Raw genomic sequence first — 19,347 nt, 5'->3', positions numbered from 1 at the left:
CCCCTTCGACCCACGGACAGGTAGCAAATGAAACGAACCACCTCATTGGTCGAGGTGGAACGGTACCAAGCTTTCCATTCGTCGAGACCTGCGACGGAGCTCGGTACGATCGGTTAGAAGAGGTCTTAGGTTTACCTGGGCCACCGATAGCGGATTCTCGGCTTGCCCTGTAGCGCTCACAAAGGCGGCAAAACAATAAACGACAGTCGTGGGTATTTGCTTGCTCTGGCCATTGAATTCAAGCCAAATTTTACCTGCTCGTATTTCTCGGAACATGGAAGGCATAAACTTCTTTTATTACGGCAAGAACATACTACAGTTAAAGTCCAAACTGTTTTCTTCGCGGAAGGTATTTAAATGGAGTCGGTGAAAGAATTTGGAAGCTCCAACTTTGAAAACTGTACCGGAGATTCTTTCGGAATAGGATGAAGTCAAGGTGAAGTTAGTAACGTTACTGTAACGGTGCATGTTGACGAAAAATCGGTACTTCGCATTTATAGGAAAGTCCGAGATTTGGTAAACCATTGTAAACAAAATATACTTCAATTTTGAAAAGCCAACTCCTTGAGAGTAATTTTTCAATTGCTTAACTTCAGTCTGATTCTTTCGGAGGATACAGTCAAGGCTGTTGGATTACAATTTTCGCATCCATGAATCGATATTAGCTAACGATAATCCAGTGTCGATGGGAGAAAATTCGCTATTTTAAAAACGTCTTCTAAAGCCGAAGGATGTTTTTCAGACAATATGAAAGTCAAAGCCGAAAAAACGTAGTTCCGATATTTTTTTTTTACCATATTTCAATTTTGCTGTGGCCATATTACAAGTTTTTACGAAATCGATTTAATTCGATTAACTACAGCTTGACTGTGTTTCTAATTTCCAGAATTGGCTTTTCGAATTATGCAGAAGTGATTTCTGAACAAATTTTGGCAATGAATGGCCCACAACAGCTGCTTTAAGAATTGAAAACAAAATGAGGTGGATGGTTACGAAGAAATTCAGGTTGTCAATTTTTCCGACGCCGTTTGAACGTTCGATAGCAGGATTTCGTTGGTAAATTATAAATCTTTCTACTCGTTAAGCAGAGTACGTATTGTCTGACAATTAAATTTCAAACGGTACTCTTAACGAACACTTTCTCGTTAAATTGACAGGAAACTTTATTCGTGTAGTATAACTTTAGACATTCGATACACGCAATATATTCACGGATACTCTGTACAGATAGATATATGCATGTGTGTTGTTTGACTTTCCAACCATATTCTATAAATAAACTATGCAAATACTAATTATTTATACGTCATTTTCATAATCCTTGGGGTTCTTCCTTTGAAGGCGAGCGTGCTCCTTTTCTGCCCAGTCGTAGATCAAGTAGGCTATTAAAAAGGCTTTAACAAGAAAATTTTTCATCTTAGACATTACAGACACAACTGGTTTGAATCTAATCACACAGTCTCGTAAGACTTTGTTGAGATACTCACGTGGGCCCATCGTAAACAAGTTCTCCTTTATCCTACGAAATACATTCGGTACACCATGAGATATCGCACCTGCGAATGCCCGCTGCTCGTACGGACTAAGTCGGTAATAAATAATTCCTCGTAGCTTGTACAGGTTTCCAAATACCTTTCCCATCCTGCCAACTGTCTGTGGAAAATATCTGATTTACGTTAAGCTGTTATTTTGTGTGGCGAGTGGTGTGTATACGACAGTTGCCACACGAGTGGGGGGGGGGGATGAAAAGGTGTGTGGAATTGGTGTAGAAAGAAGGTGCCGAACACACTTTTTTGCAAAATGAATCATTCCGCTGGACATTCTGATCAGTCTCATGGCTATGAATATTCTAACGACAACAGAGAAATTGCAATAGAAGACGTAAAGCATCGACCGACTGGCAAATAATGTAATTCAGTACGTAGCCCTCTCTGTGACCAACCTAACACTCACGTCCGAATTACGTAAGAAGAAATACGGTAAAAACGGCAAACGGAATACCGCGGAGAAACTCATCGAAGTATTAAGTTAGATAAGTCTATCGTTTTTCGAATAAATTATGTAATTATTTGGTAAAGACACCCACCCCTTGCGCAGAGAGCACACGTCGAGTCTAATGGAAAGAAGATACCGACTTCAGACGGGTAGACAAAGTGCACCAACACGAAGAAACGAAACCGAGGAGCGAGTGGCCAGCAGTTCTGCCAACGTTGACTCACTCGGGATACTATTTTTTTCACGGATCTTTCGCAACTGACCAATGAAGTATCGCTGAGCCAGATTGCTGCCTAACCAACATCGACGATTCAAACGATCAATCTGTTTTCATCCGTAGAATTGACGACGCCTCGTATGCTCCGTAGAGTCTTGAGAGATGAACGCAATAAAACGCAGGTATAACCTCGACGGCAGTTTCTCCGGTGTGGCCGAAAGCTCAGTCAATGGCGTGAAGGTATCAGCCATGTTGGCGGTGAGGATTGAGGAAGCGCCGATGGAAGAAACACGGGAGAAAAACGCATTCGGTTGTCGCATGCGCGCAGAGGTTGGTTCTCGAGCAGCGTGATAGTGAAACAAGTACTGAATGCATACGTACGTGCCAGACGGACTGGTGTGAGTACCGAGCAGCTCTGCCTATTAGAATCGTTCTATAGTTCCTACATAGAACCCGAGGAGTTGTGTGCGGACGGACGGATTGTCACATCGGTAACGGTCATAAATATACGACATCCGTAGCCATGGCTGCGCTAAAAACATTGACGAACAAGTTTTTCCAATTAATACCTGAGTAGTACCGAGTTTCCTAATCGATCCCCACACTATTGTCACGTGCCACGGTGTATTGGTGATTCCCGAGTGAAATCCACGGGGGAATTTAACATACCAAAACTTTGCCTATATGTCCTCGTTGGTGGTGTGCATTCGTTGTGTGACGAAATTACGTGATGGTCTCTAAGGTGGATGTAAATATCGGGTGCGAGGCTCGGTTTGGTACTTATCACGCTAAAGATATGAGTGAAAAAGGTGACAAGGATTTTGAGTTCGCTATACCACCAGAGGCCCCAGTCTTTGAGCCAACAGCGGAGGAATTCCTCGACCCCCTTGGCTACATCTCCAAGATTCGTCCGATTGCCGAAAAATCGGGGATTTGCAAAATAAAACCACCGCCAGTGAGTAATTACAACGATGCGACAGCCCTCCCCGCCTCACCCCTCATCTAGGAGGCCTTTCGCCCTTTATCGTCCCCCCCCTTTCCCTATGCCGTAGAGATGTTAAAATCCAGCGTCAACGAACCGTATGTGTTTGGGGGCTTTGAGAAAGAAAAGCGAAAAGTGATGTAGATGCGATAAAAATGTGTAACAAAAAAAAAAATACTATGTACACACACGCGCTCACACCCTCTTTGGATGGATACCTTATTGTTCGGGATGAAAAAAATCTCCCACAATCACCCGTATCCACATGGGCTAGAGTTGTACGATTGAATACGCGATGAAAGGAACAAATGCGGAGTAAATAAATAAATAACATTGGCAGAAACGGGATTCTGTTTGTCGATTTGCTTTCTCATTGCTCTGACGATGCTAACATTGGACGTTAATTTTGGGAAATCGCGTAAACAAATGACATCTAGGTATATTAAATGCAGCGTCTTCTCGACTGTTCCTGTGACTGACATAACGTTTCGTCATTATCTCACGTCCTCTCACAAACGTTAATGTCGCACTTTTATAGTTGTAAACTGTCATTAGAAATATTCTTCCGGAAGAATAATTAATTATTGTTGTATTTGGTGTCGTTTTTCTTTACTGACCGATTTTCTTTCTTTCTTTCTTTTTTTTTTTTATTCTTTTTTTGTTTTTCGAACACCTATGCTACCTCTTTCTTTCTACTCGGGCGAGACTACCACCGATGTTAATCTCACCAGCGTGTTACATCCACAAACTATAGCTATATCGATGCACATAATGGTCGTTCGTCATTTTACGATTAGCAAATTACTAGATGAATAAATTTTTATCGCAGCCGCGATCCGCTTATTATCGAGAAAAATTTGAAATGGTGTAAACCGAGAAAATCGGAAACAAGAAATAAAAACAAGAAACGTCAATCCAACGACAATGTTTATACGCATACATTATTACCTGTAACGATAAAATCGATCGAAGTTGTTATACCTGATACAGCCATTATTTTTCTTGCATTAAATGTCAAATGAGTTGCAAACCTCGGAAAATAAATTGCCGTGAGCGCATTCGGTCAATTTGTAATTCCGTTACTCAATTTACAAGCGTCTGACGATTGTCGAATCCGTCGAAAGAAAATGAAAGATGATGTCCATTTTGTTTTATGTAGGTATAACGGACATTGCATATCCGTGCGCGTACTGTAAGGAAAAGAAAGGTGAAAAGTAATCAACGGCAAACGAAGAGCTGTCGTTGTTTATATTGCGAATGCCCCTGTTAATTGTGTCTTATTTCTTCTCTAAACAAGAAATTATACGTTACGCTTGCATTACCATTTTATCAATCCAAGAGACAAATCCTACCTCAAGTCTGCTATATTCAATAATTTGGTAAAGTAGGAGTTTGCGAAGCGAATCGAAAGCTAAGGTCGGCTTCAACTGTCGAGATTTGAAATTAGAACAAAACAGTAATCCAAATGCATCCGTGTTTTATTGCTATTGCTAAGGGCAAAGGGCGAGCGTCAGAGGGGCGGAAGGGGGGAGGACGCTTACCGTTATAGATTCGGCGTATAATTTGTATGACGAAACATGCGATTGCATAGTTTAAAAATAAACGGGAAAAACTATAATAGAATTTTCACCATTTATTATGTAATTGTCGACAGTCGAACCACTATGTACAATAAATTTTTCCAAAACTGTAAAATGTTTAATTCCAATTTACAAACTAAAGAAAATAAGTAAATAAGTAGAACCAAATTTCCAGTTTGCTCATTAAATTCAATATTTTTTTTTTCCACAGAATTGGCAACCACCTTTTGCCGTTGACGTTGACAAATTCAAATTTGTACCAAGAATTCAGAGGTTAAACGAACTTGAAGCAAAGACCAGAATAAAGCTGAATTTTTTAGATCAAATAGCCAAATTTTGGGAGCTTCAAGGATCATCGTTGAAAATTCCACTGGTTGAACGTAAAGCTTTAGACTTGTACTCTTTACACAGAATTGTCACCGAGGAAGGTAAAGGATTGTTTTTATCGTCCTTTCTCAGTTACCTGTGATTTAACGATAATACTAATACTTTGTAATATTGTTTCATAGGTGGCATTGAAACAGTTACTAAAGAAAGAAGATGGGCAAAGATTGCAAACAGAATAGGATATCCATCCGGTCGAAGCGTTGGAAGTATTTTAAAAAACCACTATGAAAGAATTTTGTACCCCTTTGATGTTTTCAAGCAAGGGAAAACCTTGACTGACATTGTAAGTATCTTCAGCTTAAATTTGCAACTGACTTATCAATGTAGTGTTTATTCATTTAATCAGTAATAAATCATTTGTACTGTCTCCAAAAGAAAAGAGAAAAAAAAAAACGCGTTAGCCTCCAGACATTTTATGCAGATCTGATGGTACAATTTTTGTTTATTTTCAACTATGTGAAGTTCCTGAATTGGACTCTGTTAATCAAAACTAAACATTAAATGGTCCAAAGCTTACCCTAATATTGTGATTTTTTTTAGAAAATTGAGCCAGAGGGTGACGTGAATGAGAAAAAGGACAGAGATTATAAGCCTCATGGAATAATATCGAGACAGCAAATAAAACCACCAAATGAAAAATTTTCACGGCGTTCCAAGCGATTTGCTGGTACGGATGAAAAACCAGAATTAGTCACAGACAGCACATCACCCATTAAGCAAGAAGATTGCAAAGATGAGTGCGACTCTGACAGTGAAAAGGATAAAGATAACAGCAAAGAGCTTAAAAAATTGCAGTTTTACGGACCTGGTCCGAAAATGGCCGGTTTTAATACCAAAGATGTAAAAAAACCTAGCAAAACCAGAGGCGTCAAATTACACTATGATTTTGACCCGGTAAGTGAATTCAATTTTTCACGTGTTGAGAAATAAATAATTGTTTGTTTATCGGTGTATTACAGCTTACTAAAGATCTCCTATATTTTTTCACATTCTTATTCCTTTGTCCTTTTTTTTTTCACAGCTTGCCAAATACATTTGCCACAACTGTGGTAGAGGCGATACAGAGGAGAGCATGCTGTTGTGCGACGGATGCGACGACAGCTATCACACCTTCTGCCTTATGCCACCATTAACCGAAATACCAAAGGGTGATTGGCGATGTCCAAAATGTGTCGCCGAAGAAGTCTCAAAGCCTATGGAAGCCTTTGGATTTGAACAAGCTCAGCGTGAATATACGCTGCAACAGTTTGGCGAAATGGCCGATCAGTTCAAAAGCGATTACTTCAACATGCCTGTACACGTAAGCATCATATTTTCATTCAATTTCAAATTACTCTCTCGAGTTAGGTCTTTAAACGGTAATTTTTTTCAGATGGTACCGACTCCTTTGGTCGAAAAGGAATTCTGGCGGATTGTTTCTTCAATAGATGAAGATGTGACCGTCGAGTATGGGGCTGATTTGCACACAATGGATCATGGCTCCGGTTTCCCGACGAAGACCAGTGTCAATTTGTTCACGTGCGATCAGGAGTACGCCGAATCTTCGTGGAATTTGAATAATTTACCCGTTCTACATGGAAGCGTGCTGGGACACATCAATGCAGACATTAGCGGGATGAAAGTTCCCTGGATGTACGTTGGCATGTGCTTTGCCACCTTTTGTTGGCACAACGAAGACCATTGGAGTTATTCCATAAACTATCTACACTGGGGAGAGCCCAAGACTTGGTACGGAGTTCCTGGATCTCAGGCGGAAAGATTTGAACATTCCATGAAATCTGCTGCCCCGGAATTATTCCACAGCCAACCGGACCTTCTTCACCAACTCGTCACTATTATGAATCCTAACATACTGATGAATGAAGGTGAATATTACAGGACAATTATAAACGCCCATTGAATATGGTATAAGAAAATTATCACGTTTTAACTGATCCTGCTGATTCGACATTTCGTTGTCAATTTACTCTCTTTCCTACCAGTTTTACACTTATAGATGGCAAGTTCAACAATTCACTGCATTCGGGAAAAAATTCAATTTGTCCATATCTCATCTACTTGTAACAATTCTTAAAGTATTGAAAAATTCGCTTCAGTTTCACTCAGGGCACCAGTGCTATCTTTGAATGCTCCCATGACACAGGCTCCAGAGTTTTTGTCCAATATATTCGTCAGGCTGCCATATTCACTTACTGTTCGACATCTCAACGTAACATTTTTACTGTTCGATTAAGTTCCTTTGGTTCTTTCAACTTCATATTGGTCTTTGCTTTAATTTACTTCAGAAAATCGTCGATGGCTGTACTGTCCTGGACCTGGTTGCTCGCCGAGATGCCAGCATACAAATAATCCAACCCCCATGTACATAGGTATCCGATTTCCTAACAACTTCCCTCTTCACGCCATCCCCCATCCTATTTACATCACCTGCTTATTACCTTATTATCTGCTATTTTTGTGAGCAGAAAATAAAAGTTAGTTTTTTATATTAAAAACTGGGCTAATCGAACGGATATTGACGAGTTATTTTATGGCATGAACTGACATCGAATCGAATATGTTGTACATCGACTCCATGAATTTATTTAAAATACCAACAGTTACGGGTGATAATAGTCAGAAAAGCAGCGATCAGTATAACGTTTGATAATTGTTGGAAAAAAAAAAACTTGTTTATAATAGACGAAATTTTACAAAAGTAATTTACAGATCGCTCAGTTTTTACTATTGATGTGTGCTAACTGAAATTTCACCAAATGGATGGATCTCATTTCATTCAATATTGACGTCGAAATCGAATGGACGCAAACTTTTCTTTAACCACTGTTACTGTCTATGTTGTCCAGGAGTTCCAGTATTCAGAACGGATCAGCACGCAGGTGAATTTGTTGTTACGTTTCCAAGAGCCTATCACGCCGGCTTCAACCAAGGGTACAACTTTGCAGAGGCTGTCAATTTTGCTCCAGCTGATTGGGTAACACATATAAGGATTGAGAATCGTCGCTCGTTTATTATGACGTGATTAGACGCCTTGTGATTTCTTTTTGTTATAGTTGAAAATGGGACGGGAATGTATTTCACATTACTCTAACTTGAGACGCTTCTGCGTTTTCTCACATGATGAACTTGTCTGCAAAATGTCTCTGGACCCAGACTCCTTGGACATCGGTATAGCCACAGCAACATATCACGACATGCTTCAGATGGTCGACGATGAAAAAAAATTGCGAAAAAATCTTTTGGAATGGGTGAGTCTTATCCCAGTGTTTATTTTTCATAATCCTTATCATTTTACTTCATTTTATTCTTATTCTTTTGCTGGGAATAAACTTCAAATCGTGATAGACTCAAGAACCAAAGTGAAAACAGTCTTCCTTTGCCTCCACAAGAGTTTCAATTCTCTCTATTTCTAGTATCGAAATTTGCTACGGTACCCTTCATCAATAGACACAGCTAATTGACAGTAAAGAATACAGTTTTATCATTCCACATTAAACTTCATCATTCCAAAAAATCAGATAATTGACTGCCCTATTGATATTTCTCATTTACAACGGTTTTTTTCCAACATAAAGTTGTATTTCTTGCGACTACGATTTTCGGCAACAAAATATGTTTCCAAATCAACCACTGTAAAAATTTGGGATTACCATTTACAGTAATGTTCGTTAATGCCTTGGGCTTCCGGCTACCTTGTTTTCAGTCCGAAACAAAATGCGAGCTCGGTTCTATATGAATTATGTAACAATGACTGACGATGCAGCCAACGTGAGAAATTGAGAGTCATTGTCACATAATTCGTATAGAATCGAACTCGCATTTTATTTTGGACCGAAAACAAGTTAGCTGAAAGCCCAAGGTATTGATGAACACATCGATTATTCAAAAATCGTAGTTCAACATTTGAAAAATTGATACTCCCAAAGAACCGTAACTTTGCTTTTTGTATGAACGAAGCGCAAGATCACTCCTAATCAAATACAAATCAATACATCTGTAGTCTGTTATTCAGCAATAACAGTATCTCAGGAACGGCATTAATTTAATTTATTTTTTCCATACCATTCAAGATTAAGGCTCCTAGGTTTAATTTGATCATCGTTGCTCGCTACTCTCATTAGTTGTAACATATTAGTTATACGTGGCAATAATGTATCTCGAAACGAGGATTGACGGAATCAAAGATTCCCCATTCGTAGGCATATTTACACATGCATATATATACAACTGTGAGATTATATAAAGAATAGAAGGAGGAGAGTTATCAGGAACTGAGTATAGCCAAATGGAAACTGGTCAGCTTATGTTGTTGAGAAGAGTAGTACATTCCCGTTTCCCCACATGCCACATGCCAACAGGCACACAGAGAGGTGCGATGTATTGCCAGTTCGCTGAACATTGTCATATCCCAGCTCCACTTATAAGTTTTAATTGATGCCTTTGCTTACGTACATATTACTTTTTCCATAACTTGCGTATAATTGGCTTGCACTACACCCTTATTGTTCGCACTATCTTAAGCAGAATCTGATCCCCGTTATACTTATCCAGTTTTATTTATCGTTCACCAATGATACTCTGTTGTTCTTCAACATTTGTTACGTAACATGATTAGGTGAGTCCAGGTTATGTTTTTTTTCATACTACATCAATCGACTTATGGGTATTCAAGCGATAATACACTGTTGACAAATCACCACGACATTTGCTATTTACTCCTAGGAATAGTACCATTCGCACGTATACTCTATCGCCTTGCTTTCATCCTTTGTACAACCTGGTTTGCACTTTGCACGTTTCTTTTTTACTCATTCACAACGTTTGTTGTCAAACAGTACGAGTATCGAAAGATAAGACAGATGCTACTCCGTGCATCTACTTTCTATTTCAATATTGAGCACGATGTTTAACAAGTGATTCAAATTCTTGGATTCAATTGCAAAGTAAGTCATACAAACATGATTTTATAATGACCGAATGGTAATCGATTTGTTGGTTCCAGCGTTACGCTTCCTCTTCTATTATTCCGTACACCGCACATAAACTACACAATACTGTGAACCTTTGATTATAAGCAATTTTTGTCATTTATCTTCGGCTTGTTTGTTTTAGGGCGTAACAGAAGCAGAGCGCGAAGCTTTTGAACTTTTACCGGACGATGAGAGGCAATGCGAGGCATGTAAAACTACCTGTTTCTTAAGTGCGGTAACGTGCGCCTGCCATAACTCGCAGCTCGTTTGTTTGAGGCATTTTACCGACCTCTGCGACTGCCCGCCGGAAAAACATACTCTCAGATATCGTTACACGCTCGATGAGTTGCCCATAATGTTGCAAAAGCTTAAACTGAAAGCTGAGTCGTTCGACTCATGGGTCACCAAAGTGAAGGAAGCAATGGACCCGAAAGGAGACAAAATCGAACTTACGGAACTCAAAGAATTGCTCAACGAAGCTGAAGTCAAGAAGTTTCCAGAAAGCGAATTACTTACCGCTCTTACTACCGCTGTACAAGATGCTGAAAAATGCGCCAGCGTTGCTCAGCAGCTGTTGAACAACAAGCAGCGAACAAGGTTTGCACTATTTTAGTCATTGCATGATCTGTATAAATTGAAAACTTCGCCGTAATCTGATAAACTTTAGTGGTTTTTACTCAATCTTGTTTACTTTTGTATGGAAACAGGACTAGGCAGTCTGTAGACACAAAATATAAACTAACTGTCGAAGAGTTGACCTTGTTTTACAAAGAAATAACAAATCTCTGCTGCGAATTGAAAGAATCTGATGGTGTTAAATACATATTAGACCAAGTAGTTCAGTTTCAAAAGGATGCCGAGGAATTGGAAAGTAAAGATGAAATTACGGACATCGAGAAGCTGGAGAAATGCATTGACTTCGGTGATTCTATTTGCATTGAATTACCACAGCTTGTCAGACTAAAACAGGTATTTCTTCTTCGGTTTTTTTTTTGTTTTTACGAAGTATGGCTTATGTGGATTTGAAACATGAATTTATGATAAAATTCATTTTTGATCAACGTCTGTGGGCCAACAGTTTTTCAACGTTTTGTTCTCTTCTTTGGCCATTCCTCAATTGTTTTTGCACTTCGTTTTGTAGAGATTGGTGCAGACGCAGTGGCTGGAAGAAGTGAAATCTATTCAGGACGAACCAAAATCAGCCAGTCACGAGGATCTTGTAAAGCTGGTAGAAAAAGGGATGACAATCCCACCACACGTTAGCATAGAAAACACGTTATCAAAGCTCCAGAATTTAATGATAGGTATAGAAAAGTGGGAAGATAAGGCGAAAGGGTATCTGCAAAATAAAAATCGTCAGACCATCGCTACGATAGAAGATTTCTTGAAAGAAGCCGACGAAATCGACGCCTATCTACCAAACCTAGACAATTTACAAGACATTTTAACAAAGGCCAAAAACTGGACTCAAAACGTTCAGGATATTCAAGCCAAGGAGAATTATCCTTACTACGACACACTTGACGAACTTGTACGTAGGGGTAGAAACATACCGCTTCATTTAGACGCTCTGCCGATCCTAGAGTCGACGCTGTCTCAAGCTAAAGTTTGGAAAGAAAGAACAGCTCGAACATTTCTCAGAAAGAATTCTCACTATACCTTAATGGAAGCTCTCTCTCCAAGAATCGGAGTAGGTGTGCAAGCTATGAAGACGAAGAGAAACAAGGGAGAGGAGACGGTCGGCGCCGTGTTTGTGTGTGATACAAAATTGGACGATACTAATGACTCCGCGAATGTTGTCGCGGCGTTCAAACTCGCCGAGCAGCGTGAAATGGAAGCCATGAGGAATCTTAGAGAGAGGAATTTGACCAAGACTGAGATGGACGAATCGAGATATTGCGTCTGCCGAAGACCCCGATTTGGACTGATGCTACAGTGCGAACTTTGCAAGGATTGGTTTCACTGTAAAATGATTGCTCTTATTTATTATTCTGATAGACTCGCTAATTTGCGTATCCTAACAAAGTTTCATTTGTCAACAGCAAACTGTGTGCCTTTACCCAAAACCACGTACAAAGGGAAGCTACCGGTGTCGCGAGACACAAAGTTCTTGTGCCCGTGTTGTCTGAGATCACGCCGACCTCGTCTTGAGACGATATTAGCCCTTTTAGTGAGCTTACAAAAAATTCCCGTACGTTTGCCCGAGGGTGAAGCTCTGCAATGCCTCACCGAACGAGCGATGAACTGGCAGGTGCGTGTGTTGACAATAATTCAGTAAATCGAACTCTGTAATAACTAAATGTCCTGCCTATTCACCCCGACTTCCTTTACTTTCTTTCATATACAGGATCGCGCCAGGCAAGCTTTAGCAACTGAAGAATTATCTTCAGCGTTGGCGAAACTGTCGGTGTTATCTCAGAAGTTGGTTGAAGCAGCTGCAAGGGAAAAAACAGAAAAGATAATCAGCAGCGAGTTGAAAAAGGCTGCTAACAACCCGGAGCTCCATCAAAGAGTACAAGCCATCGCCCCACTTAGCGGTGTACATTCCGACGATAGTGTACCGAGTACTGCTGTCAGTTTTCATATTTGCATTACACGTTTTATGAGTAGTTAAGCAGTAATTTATTCGTGAATCACATTTTCGTATTAAATTCTTTCAGGACGATGATGACGACGTTGTTACCATCGAGGATGACGAGCCTACTTGTAGTATGTTTAATAGTAACGAACACGATTATTCGTACGGTAAATTGTTATACATTTTCTCTAATAACATAATTTACCTCTGCGAGAAACGATTTTTTTCGAATTACGGGTCAGAATATTTTCTTGATAAAGATTTGACTGTTCATTGAGCTACTGTCGGCACTGAGCATATGCGATCAATCTCTTAGCTTTTTTTGTACAAGATCACACTTAACATTGGAAGTAAATTTCAATGGAAGTTTTATGTTTAAAGTTAAGAGACACAGATTACAAATGCTTCTTTGACGCAGAAGATATTCTTATATACCCAAACAATTTTGCTGTAGAAGAGTCGGTTCGTTATGTTAATTTTTATATTTCTTCCAAACAATTTTCCACTGTTCTTACCTTATGTATTTGCAGCTGCACATTAGACTAACATTTTCGTTTCCTTATTCCTTTCGACGCTCAGTTTCCAAGTTTCAACCCAACAAACTCCAAGGGCAAGACACTGACGCCGCAGTAGTTTTGTCAGAAAGTGCGAGGGGTCGGCTCGAGGAGTTAATGATGGAGGGCGATCTGCTCGAAGTAGCCTTGGATGAAACACAGCACATATGGAAGATACTGAGCCACACGAACATACCTAGTAGTGTGCAAAAGTATGCGACCTTCGAGGAAGTACAAGCAACGTTTAAGCACGACATGAAAGACGTTAAAAAACGCGGACGTAAACGTAAATCGGAAGAATTCGAGCTGCTGAAAAAGTTGGGCCGGCCAAAAGTCGACGAAAAAAATATCCTGAAACGTAAAGGATTGAATAAGGAAAAGAAAATTATCATGGCTGTCGGACAGATGAAACGCGGGCCGCGAAAGGTACCGAGTAATATAATTTTGTCATTCGTCACGGTTTCAAATCACATACATTCCTTCACAGTTAACCGGAATAATTTGGTTTGAAACTTCGAGTTCATTTTTGTTTATCAAAGGCTCATTCGGTTCTTAGAATATTGGCTAGCGCGATCTCAGATTAACAAACTTTACAGATGAAACGTAAGGAGGGCGAGGAAGGGCCCAAAAAACGCGGTGGTAACAGGAAGAAAACGAAACAAGACACTTCCGACGAAGAGGACGACTGTGCAGCTGTCAGTTGCCTCCGCCCTAGCGGTAAAAACATTTATCAAACCTGCACAAATTATCACTAGAAATCGGGAAAATTTTTTAAACAATCTTAGACTCATTAAGTCACATACTTTACAATAATTATTTTTTTTCCTCATTAGGGCGCGAGGTCGATTGGGTCCAATGCGATGGAGGCTGTGATGGTTGGTTCCATATGCACTGCGTTGGCTTGGACCGTGCAGAAATAGCTGAAGAAGATGATTACATCTGTAGTAATTGCAAAGACAGCGATAATGTCATGGTACGATAAATTAATTAAAGTATTCCTCTACTTGATATTATTATTATTATTATTATTTTTATTTTCTCTTCCCTACGTGTCCGTGAATTTTCGTCTCATCGTTATGCGGAAGACCGTTTCTTTCATTAATTCGCCCTGTTACCGCATCATTTTAATACTATTACTGCTACGCCTAAACAATAATAATTCAATAATTGTTGACATCAGTACAAACATTTTGAATATTCGTTTATTTCAAAATTTATGTTCGACTTTCACTAGGTATGAAAATTTGTGCATTACCCACTTTTTCATGATATACATGTACAGTGAAAGAAAAAGAAAAAAAAAAAAAACAATGGAAGAAAGAAAACAAAAAAAAAAAATTATAAAAAATCAAATAAATGGTATAATGACGAGAACAAATTCCAAAACCATTATCTTTATCATTACTTACTTCTGTATTTTATATTTTTAAAACCTATTATTATTGTTTTATTATTATTATTATTATTATTATTGTCATTATTATTATGTTGAAATATTTATACGACACGACGAAATTAAAATCATTTAACAATTCGAACGTAGGTAATTGTTATTATTTCAACTATGTCCTGTATGTATAATATTGTAGAATGGTTTCAAAGTTTGAATCGTGGGATTAGATTTAAATTTTCTATACAGAGTTCGATTTCCAAAGTTTACCAATTGTACTGGTGTCATGCTCCCCTCGAATGTATTTAGTTTGTCCCGACTGCGGCACCCATAATTAGCAAAAATAAAAACAATTCAGGGGAATGAAGTCAATTCTAATACCTTTTGTAACTACAGATAATTAAATTGCTACTATTGTTATGTTGATTCCATTTTGCTCTCCGTGCCAAGAAATTTAATTTGTATACTCCTAACAGTGAGAAAGCGTCGGATCTATTGCGCATGTGCAAATTCTGTATCCTCCATTGCTTTGACGTATGGTTAATGGTTTACAGTGACATGAGAACCACTGCATCGATCAGACGTCGTGTGACAAGACGCGATGTATCTAACCTCGAATTTTCAGAGGACGCAGTATCTCATAATACTACTAATCTTAATCTAATTACCTCGTGGGTTTTACAGTACCATGAGAACCACTGCATGAAGTGCACGAGCAGTGTTTCTCATAATACTAAAAACCCGTATCGAGGAATGATTGTCCGTGTATATATACAAAATTTGCACAAGCGCAATATATCTGACGATTTCTCCCCGTCGAGTAATTCATCCTGTAAATTTTTGCAACACTCGCATTTCTTTCCCAAAGTAAAACAAAATGTTTGTATTTAATATATATTAACCTCCAGAGGTATTTTTTTTTTTTCCCCTTAATATTTGTTTTTGTACGTGCCAATCAACGTAGTTGCCACGTATAGATCATACTGCTGAATTATTAGGGCTGGATGCACTTCTTTCCCTTTCTCAATCTCAGGGATACAACAGCGGAGATACGGAACCGGAGATACAGGAAGCCTCACCATTCGTTGAGACGTATTAATCAGCTTCTTACTCTCAAGATCTCTGATGACGCAGTAGCTGGTTGTCCCATATATTGATCAGGATAAACGAGACCACACCGTTTTAAACATTCACAACAGCCAGCTGTCAACACCGCACTCACACATGACAATGAACGTTTTCGTTCTCATTAATTGTCCTTCATTTTGTTATGCTCTGTTTTTTTTTCTCCAAATTTCAATTTATTTCTATGTTGTGTAGTTCTTGGATTCTCAGTCTTCCACCACGGTGTCTTGCCATTCAAAATTGGAACATTTCAAATTTTTAATCCACTCTTTATCTCTACGTTTGTTTCTTGTGGCGATTGATAAAAGTAGAGTGAAATTAAAGTAAATACATGTGGCCAAGAATATCGAGAGGAAAACAGAGCCAAATAACTAATACTTTATCGAAACCATTTAGATTAAAAAAAAAACTTTCAAACACCTGAAACTACTATATGATTAGTATCATTGTGGTTATTACAATTTTTGTTATTATTATTATTATTATTATTAGTATGATCGCACTTAGTCACGTATTAATTCCCATTTCGTCGAATTACTTGTTACAGAGTATCTTACAATCTTTAATAATGTTTTCGTGAATATATGTACATATCTGATGAAACCATAACATCGCGAATTCTTAATAGATAAATGGCAATCATAGCACTTGACGAACTGTGGTGTTGATCGGTCGATTACGTTGATTTCAGAACTTAATATTACGTTAGCATGTTTTGTGTGAGTGCCGATTCAATATCTGTAACAACAACGCCAGTTTCGCTGTACATCTACGATATCGACTTGTATATCCGTCACCGGGTTGTAGATATAATAACGTTGTTAACTTAAATGTAATATAATTTTAGTGTCAGAACGACGATTTGTCTTGAATTCAACTCGCAACAAGTTTAATTCAAGATCACAATCGCGTTATACGATCTTTATCAAACGTAGACAAGAAGTCCTAATTAAATTATAAGTTTAAAGTAACAAGAGTATGAAAAATAAAACCAACACTTTTCGTGCACGTATATTTTTATAGGCTCTGGATTAGATTTTTTCATTGATGAAGCAATCGATCGTATAGATATTTCATCAGTACGCCCTACAGAGTAAATAAATTACCGTATTCACGAAAGACTTCGTAGCTAACGTATCTGAGCTTTATCTGCAATGTAATTCCTTCGATGAACGTTGGATCGTACCGCAAAGTTTAGAATGATCGGTTGGTATGTTGTATGTATATGTACAATGCGTAACTTGTAAGGACATGGTATTAAATGGATATGTTTTGGTATTTTACGACGGATTACAGTCTAGTCTTTAAGTATTTGTAAATATAACGTTTAGTCTAAAGTACATAATTATAGTTATTATATTAAAAGCTAAGCAAATCCATCTTCAATGAGTTTCAATGGTAACATCAACACCTGCACTACTAGAAAGCTTCAACTCGAATAAAAAAAATCTGTAAACCTGTCCGGAATGTTTCACATCGGTTCATATTTAATTTTTTCAGATGAGTAAAAAAAAGTCAATATCCAGCAATTCACTCATGTCAAAGTGGTAAAATTGTTAACCGCACTTGATGCGCAATGTACTTTATGTTTTCGTGGTATATGCTTGACATGATACGGTTCTTTTTTCTTCGACATGTGTGATATTTTAAGGATGTACTGACATCCTGTTGAGTGGAAATAACTCATCTCTTGGAACATGGTGACCCAACCGACACACTAGATTACTTTATCTTTGATATGAATTAATCACAGTTTCTCGTTTCAACGATCTCGCAGTAATATCAAAGAGAATTGTAATATTCTGCAAATTTATCAGTCATTCTTTCTTAGATATAATTTCATGAAATGCCTGAGTACACGCAAGCTGGGTTTCACAGCGATAAACATGATTTTCGAACCATGTTCATCGTTCATTTCGTTTTCCTTGTGTTCGTTTCGTCTTTTCATTTGTCTACCTGTCAGAGTTCGGGTATACCGCGAAACTTTTTCACGCGGTATAAACCCACATAAATACATAAATACGATATATAAGTACTATCGAATAATAGAAGGGGTGCGCACTGAAAAATTTTTTACACAGAAGAATGCGGTATGAGAATATATGTATAGACATTTATAATAACGTAAATACATATAGTCAGAATCATTACTATATTTATATTTATATATACATCTAGTATGTAGTAGACATGTTTAACTGTAAGTGACAACAGAATTCCATAAAATACCAACTTGATATCTATCAATTTGTGTGATTAAAAATTACGGTACATATAAATGCATACATACACATACATATACTTATAGTATTATCGAAAGAAGATGAATTCGTGTGATTAGTATATGTAACTTAGTATGCAGTAGATAACCAATACTATATTGTATTACATGTATGTCATTATTATCATCGTCAATAACAATTTTTACACAGGCACATATACACTACTAAAAACTATTTTTAATTATATAAACAATGAAAAAAGGTGTCCATATAAAACATACGACGATTATTTAACTTATGCCTGATGTGACAAACCAAAAAAATCAAATAAACATATAATGAAATTAAGTGTACCTACTTCGAGAAAACATTTTGCGAAAGATTTCAGACACAGAATACAAAATACGAGCGAGAATGGATCGAAATTTTTTTAATTTCTATACAATCGTGGTATGTATATGTATTTACATTACCGGAAATCCGGTATACAAAAAATTGATAGACAAATATTCCTAAACGATCGATCGAGCTTAAGTTGAAACTTTTGGTGACGATTTTGCCCATTTGTATTTTCTCCCAGTTTTCGCATTCGAGTGAATTGTAGAAATATCTCCATTACTGATAGTATATAGTACGATTACCATGATACCTGGGACATGTAGTCGAGGTAATCAAATAAGACTAGTAAAGAAAAAAAAGATAAATTCACGACTGTCCCACTTTAAATTAAATTCGGATGTACACAAAGATAATATAGATATATTTATGACGTCTATAGAAAAACGATATCATGACTATACGTGCTGAGATTATATTGGAATATGGGCCAATTGTTGTATAGCTTGTTACATCCCCTGTAAATCATTGAATCATAATAATTATTATTACTATTATAGCTGTAATACTAACAATAATAAAATAATATAGTATCACGATCAAAGTATATTTAGTGTGTGTATTTTTTTCCGATTGAAGGATCCACAAGCATTCGCACATGCATTTGATCGGTACATTCCTCGAATTATTATCGAAGTATGAGGGGAGGGGGACAAAGAATGATTCATCCGAAAATAGAATCCTCATACATTTCTTTTATCTGCAAAGCATAATTGTACCGTAGTAACGTAATCGTAACCATAAAACCACCGTGTGACTTTACAAGGGAAAATATCCGAAACGCTGTGTATACTCAGAATTTAATCGTACGCGGTGAAGGAAAGACCGGATAATGTAACATACGTGTATATTATATCGACGCGCGTGGTGACACATGTTTGAGAAAACGCATTTGCGAACTTCCTGCGAGAACACGGGGGACGGTGTATATCCCCATCAATCACCAAGGAA

General features: G+C 37.9%; 2 protein-coding genes and 1 long non-coding RNA gene across 8 annotated transcripts; 2 read left to right on the top strand and 1 right to left on the bottom strand.

The window, feature by feature from the left end:
* The first annotated feature begins 2 nt into the window (after positions 1–2).
* Positions 3–1,378, top strand: LOC124182579. The gene is made up of 2 exons (XR_006870812.1): positions 3–516; positions 887–1,378. It is a non-coding gene; the product is annotated as an uncharacterized LOC124182579 (long non-coding RNA).
* Positions 1,146–2,235, bottom strand: LOC124182578 (cytochrome b-c1 complex subunit 8). Of its 2 annotated transcripts, none has more exons than XM_046570031.1 (3): positions 2,087–2,235; positions 1,488–1,653; positions 1,146–1,394 (listed from the first exon to the last, which is right to left on the bottom strand). In XM_046570031.1, the coding sequence occupies exons 2-3, from the start codon at positions 1,639–1,641 to the stop codon at positions 1,300–1,302; spliced, it is 249 nt and encodes an 82-aa protein (XP_046425987.1). In that variant the 5' UTR covers positions 1,642–1,653; positions 2,087–2,235; the 3' UTR covers positions 1,146–1,299. The 2 variants fall into 2 exon arrangements, with proteins under 2 accessions (XP_046425987.1, XP_046425988.1); XM_046570032.1 differs by having other exon boundaries at positions 1,488–1,666; positions 2,087–2,222.
* Positions 2,236–2,570: 335 nt separating this feature from the next.
* On the top strand, positions 2,571–18,943 carry LOC124182572 (lysine-specific demethylase lid). Of its 5 annotated transcripts, none has more exons than XM_046570016.1 (19): positions 2,571–3,167; positions 4,986–5,202; positions 5,284–5,444; positions 5,702–6,055; positions 6,183–6,461; positions 6,534–7,026; positions 7,447–7,530; positions 8,008–8,135; positions 8,215–8,409; positions 10,274–10,728; positions 10,839–11,100; positions 11,273–12,095; positions 12,174–12,382; positions 12,479–12,703; positions 12,792–12,840; positions 13,289–13,689; positions 13,860–13,980; positions 14,097–14,236; positions 15,618–18,943. In XM_046570016.1, the coding sequence occupies exons 1-19, from the start codon at positions 2,943–2,945 to the stop codon at positions 15,750–15,752; spliced, it is 4,956 nt and encodes a 1,651-aa protein (XP_046425972.1). In that variant the 5' UTR covers positions 2,571–2,942; the 3' UTR covers positions 15,753–18,943. The 5 variants fall into 5 exon arrangements, with proteins under 5 accessions (XP_046425972.1, XP_046425973.1, XP_046425971.1 ...); XM_046570017.1 differs by having other exon boundaries at positions 12,792–12,876; positions 15,687–18,943; XM_046570015.1 differs by having other exon boundaries at positions 12,792–12,876.
* The last annotated feature ends 404 nt before the right edge of the window (positions 18,944–19,347 follow it).

This window comes from Neodiprion fabricii, chromosome 5 (genome assembly GCF_021155785.1).
Source record: "Neodiprion fabricii isolate iyNeoFabr1 chromosome 5, iyNeoFabr1.1, whole genome shotgun sequence".
NCBI classification, from domain to species: domain Eukaryota; kingdom Metazoa; phylum Arthropoda; class Insecta; order Hymenoptera; family Diprionidae; genus Neodiprion; species Neodiprion fabricii.
This window is presented reverse-complemented; position numbering and strand designations above follow the sequence as displayed.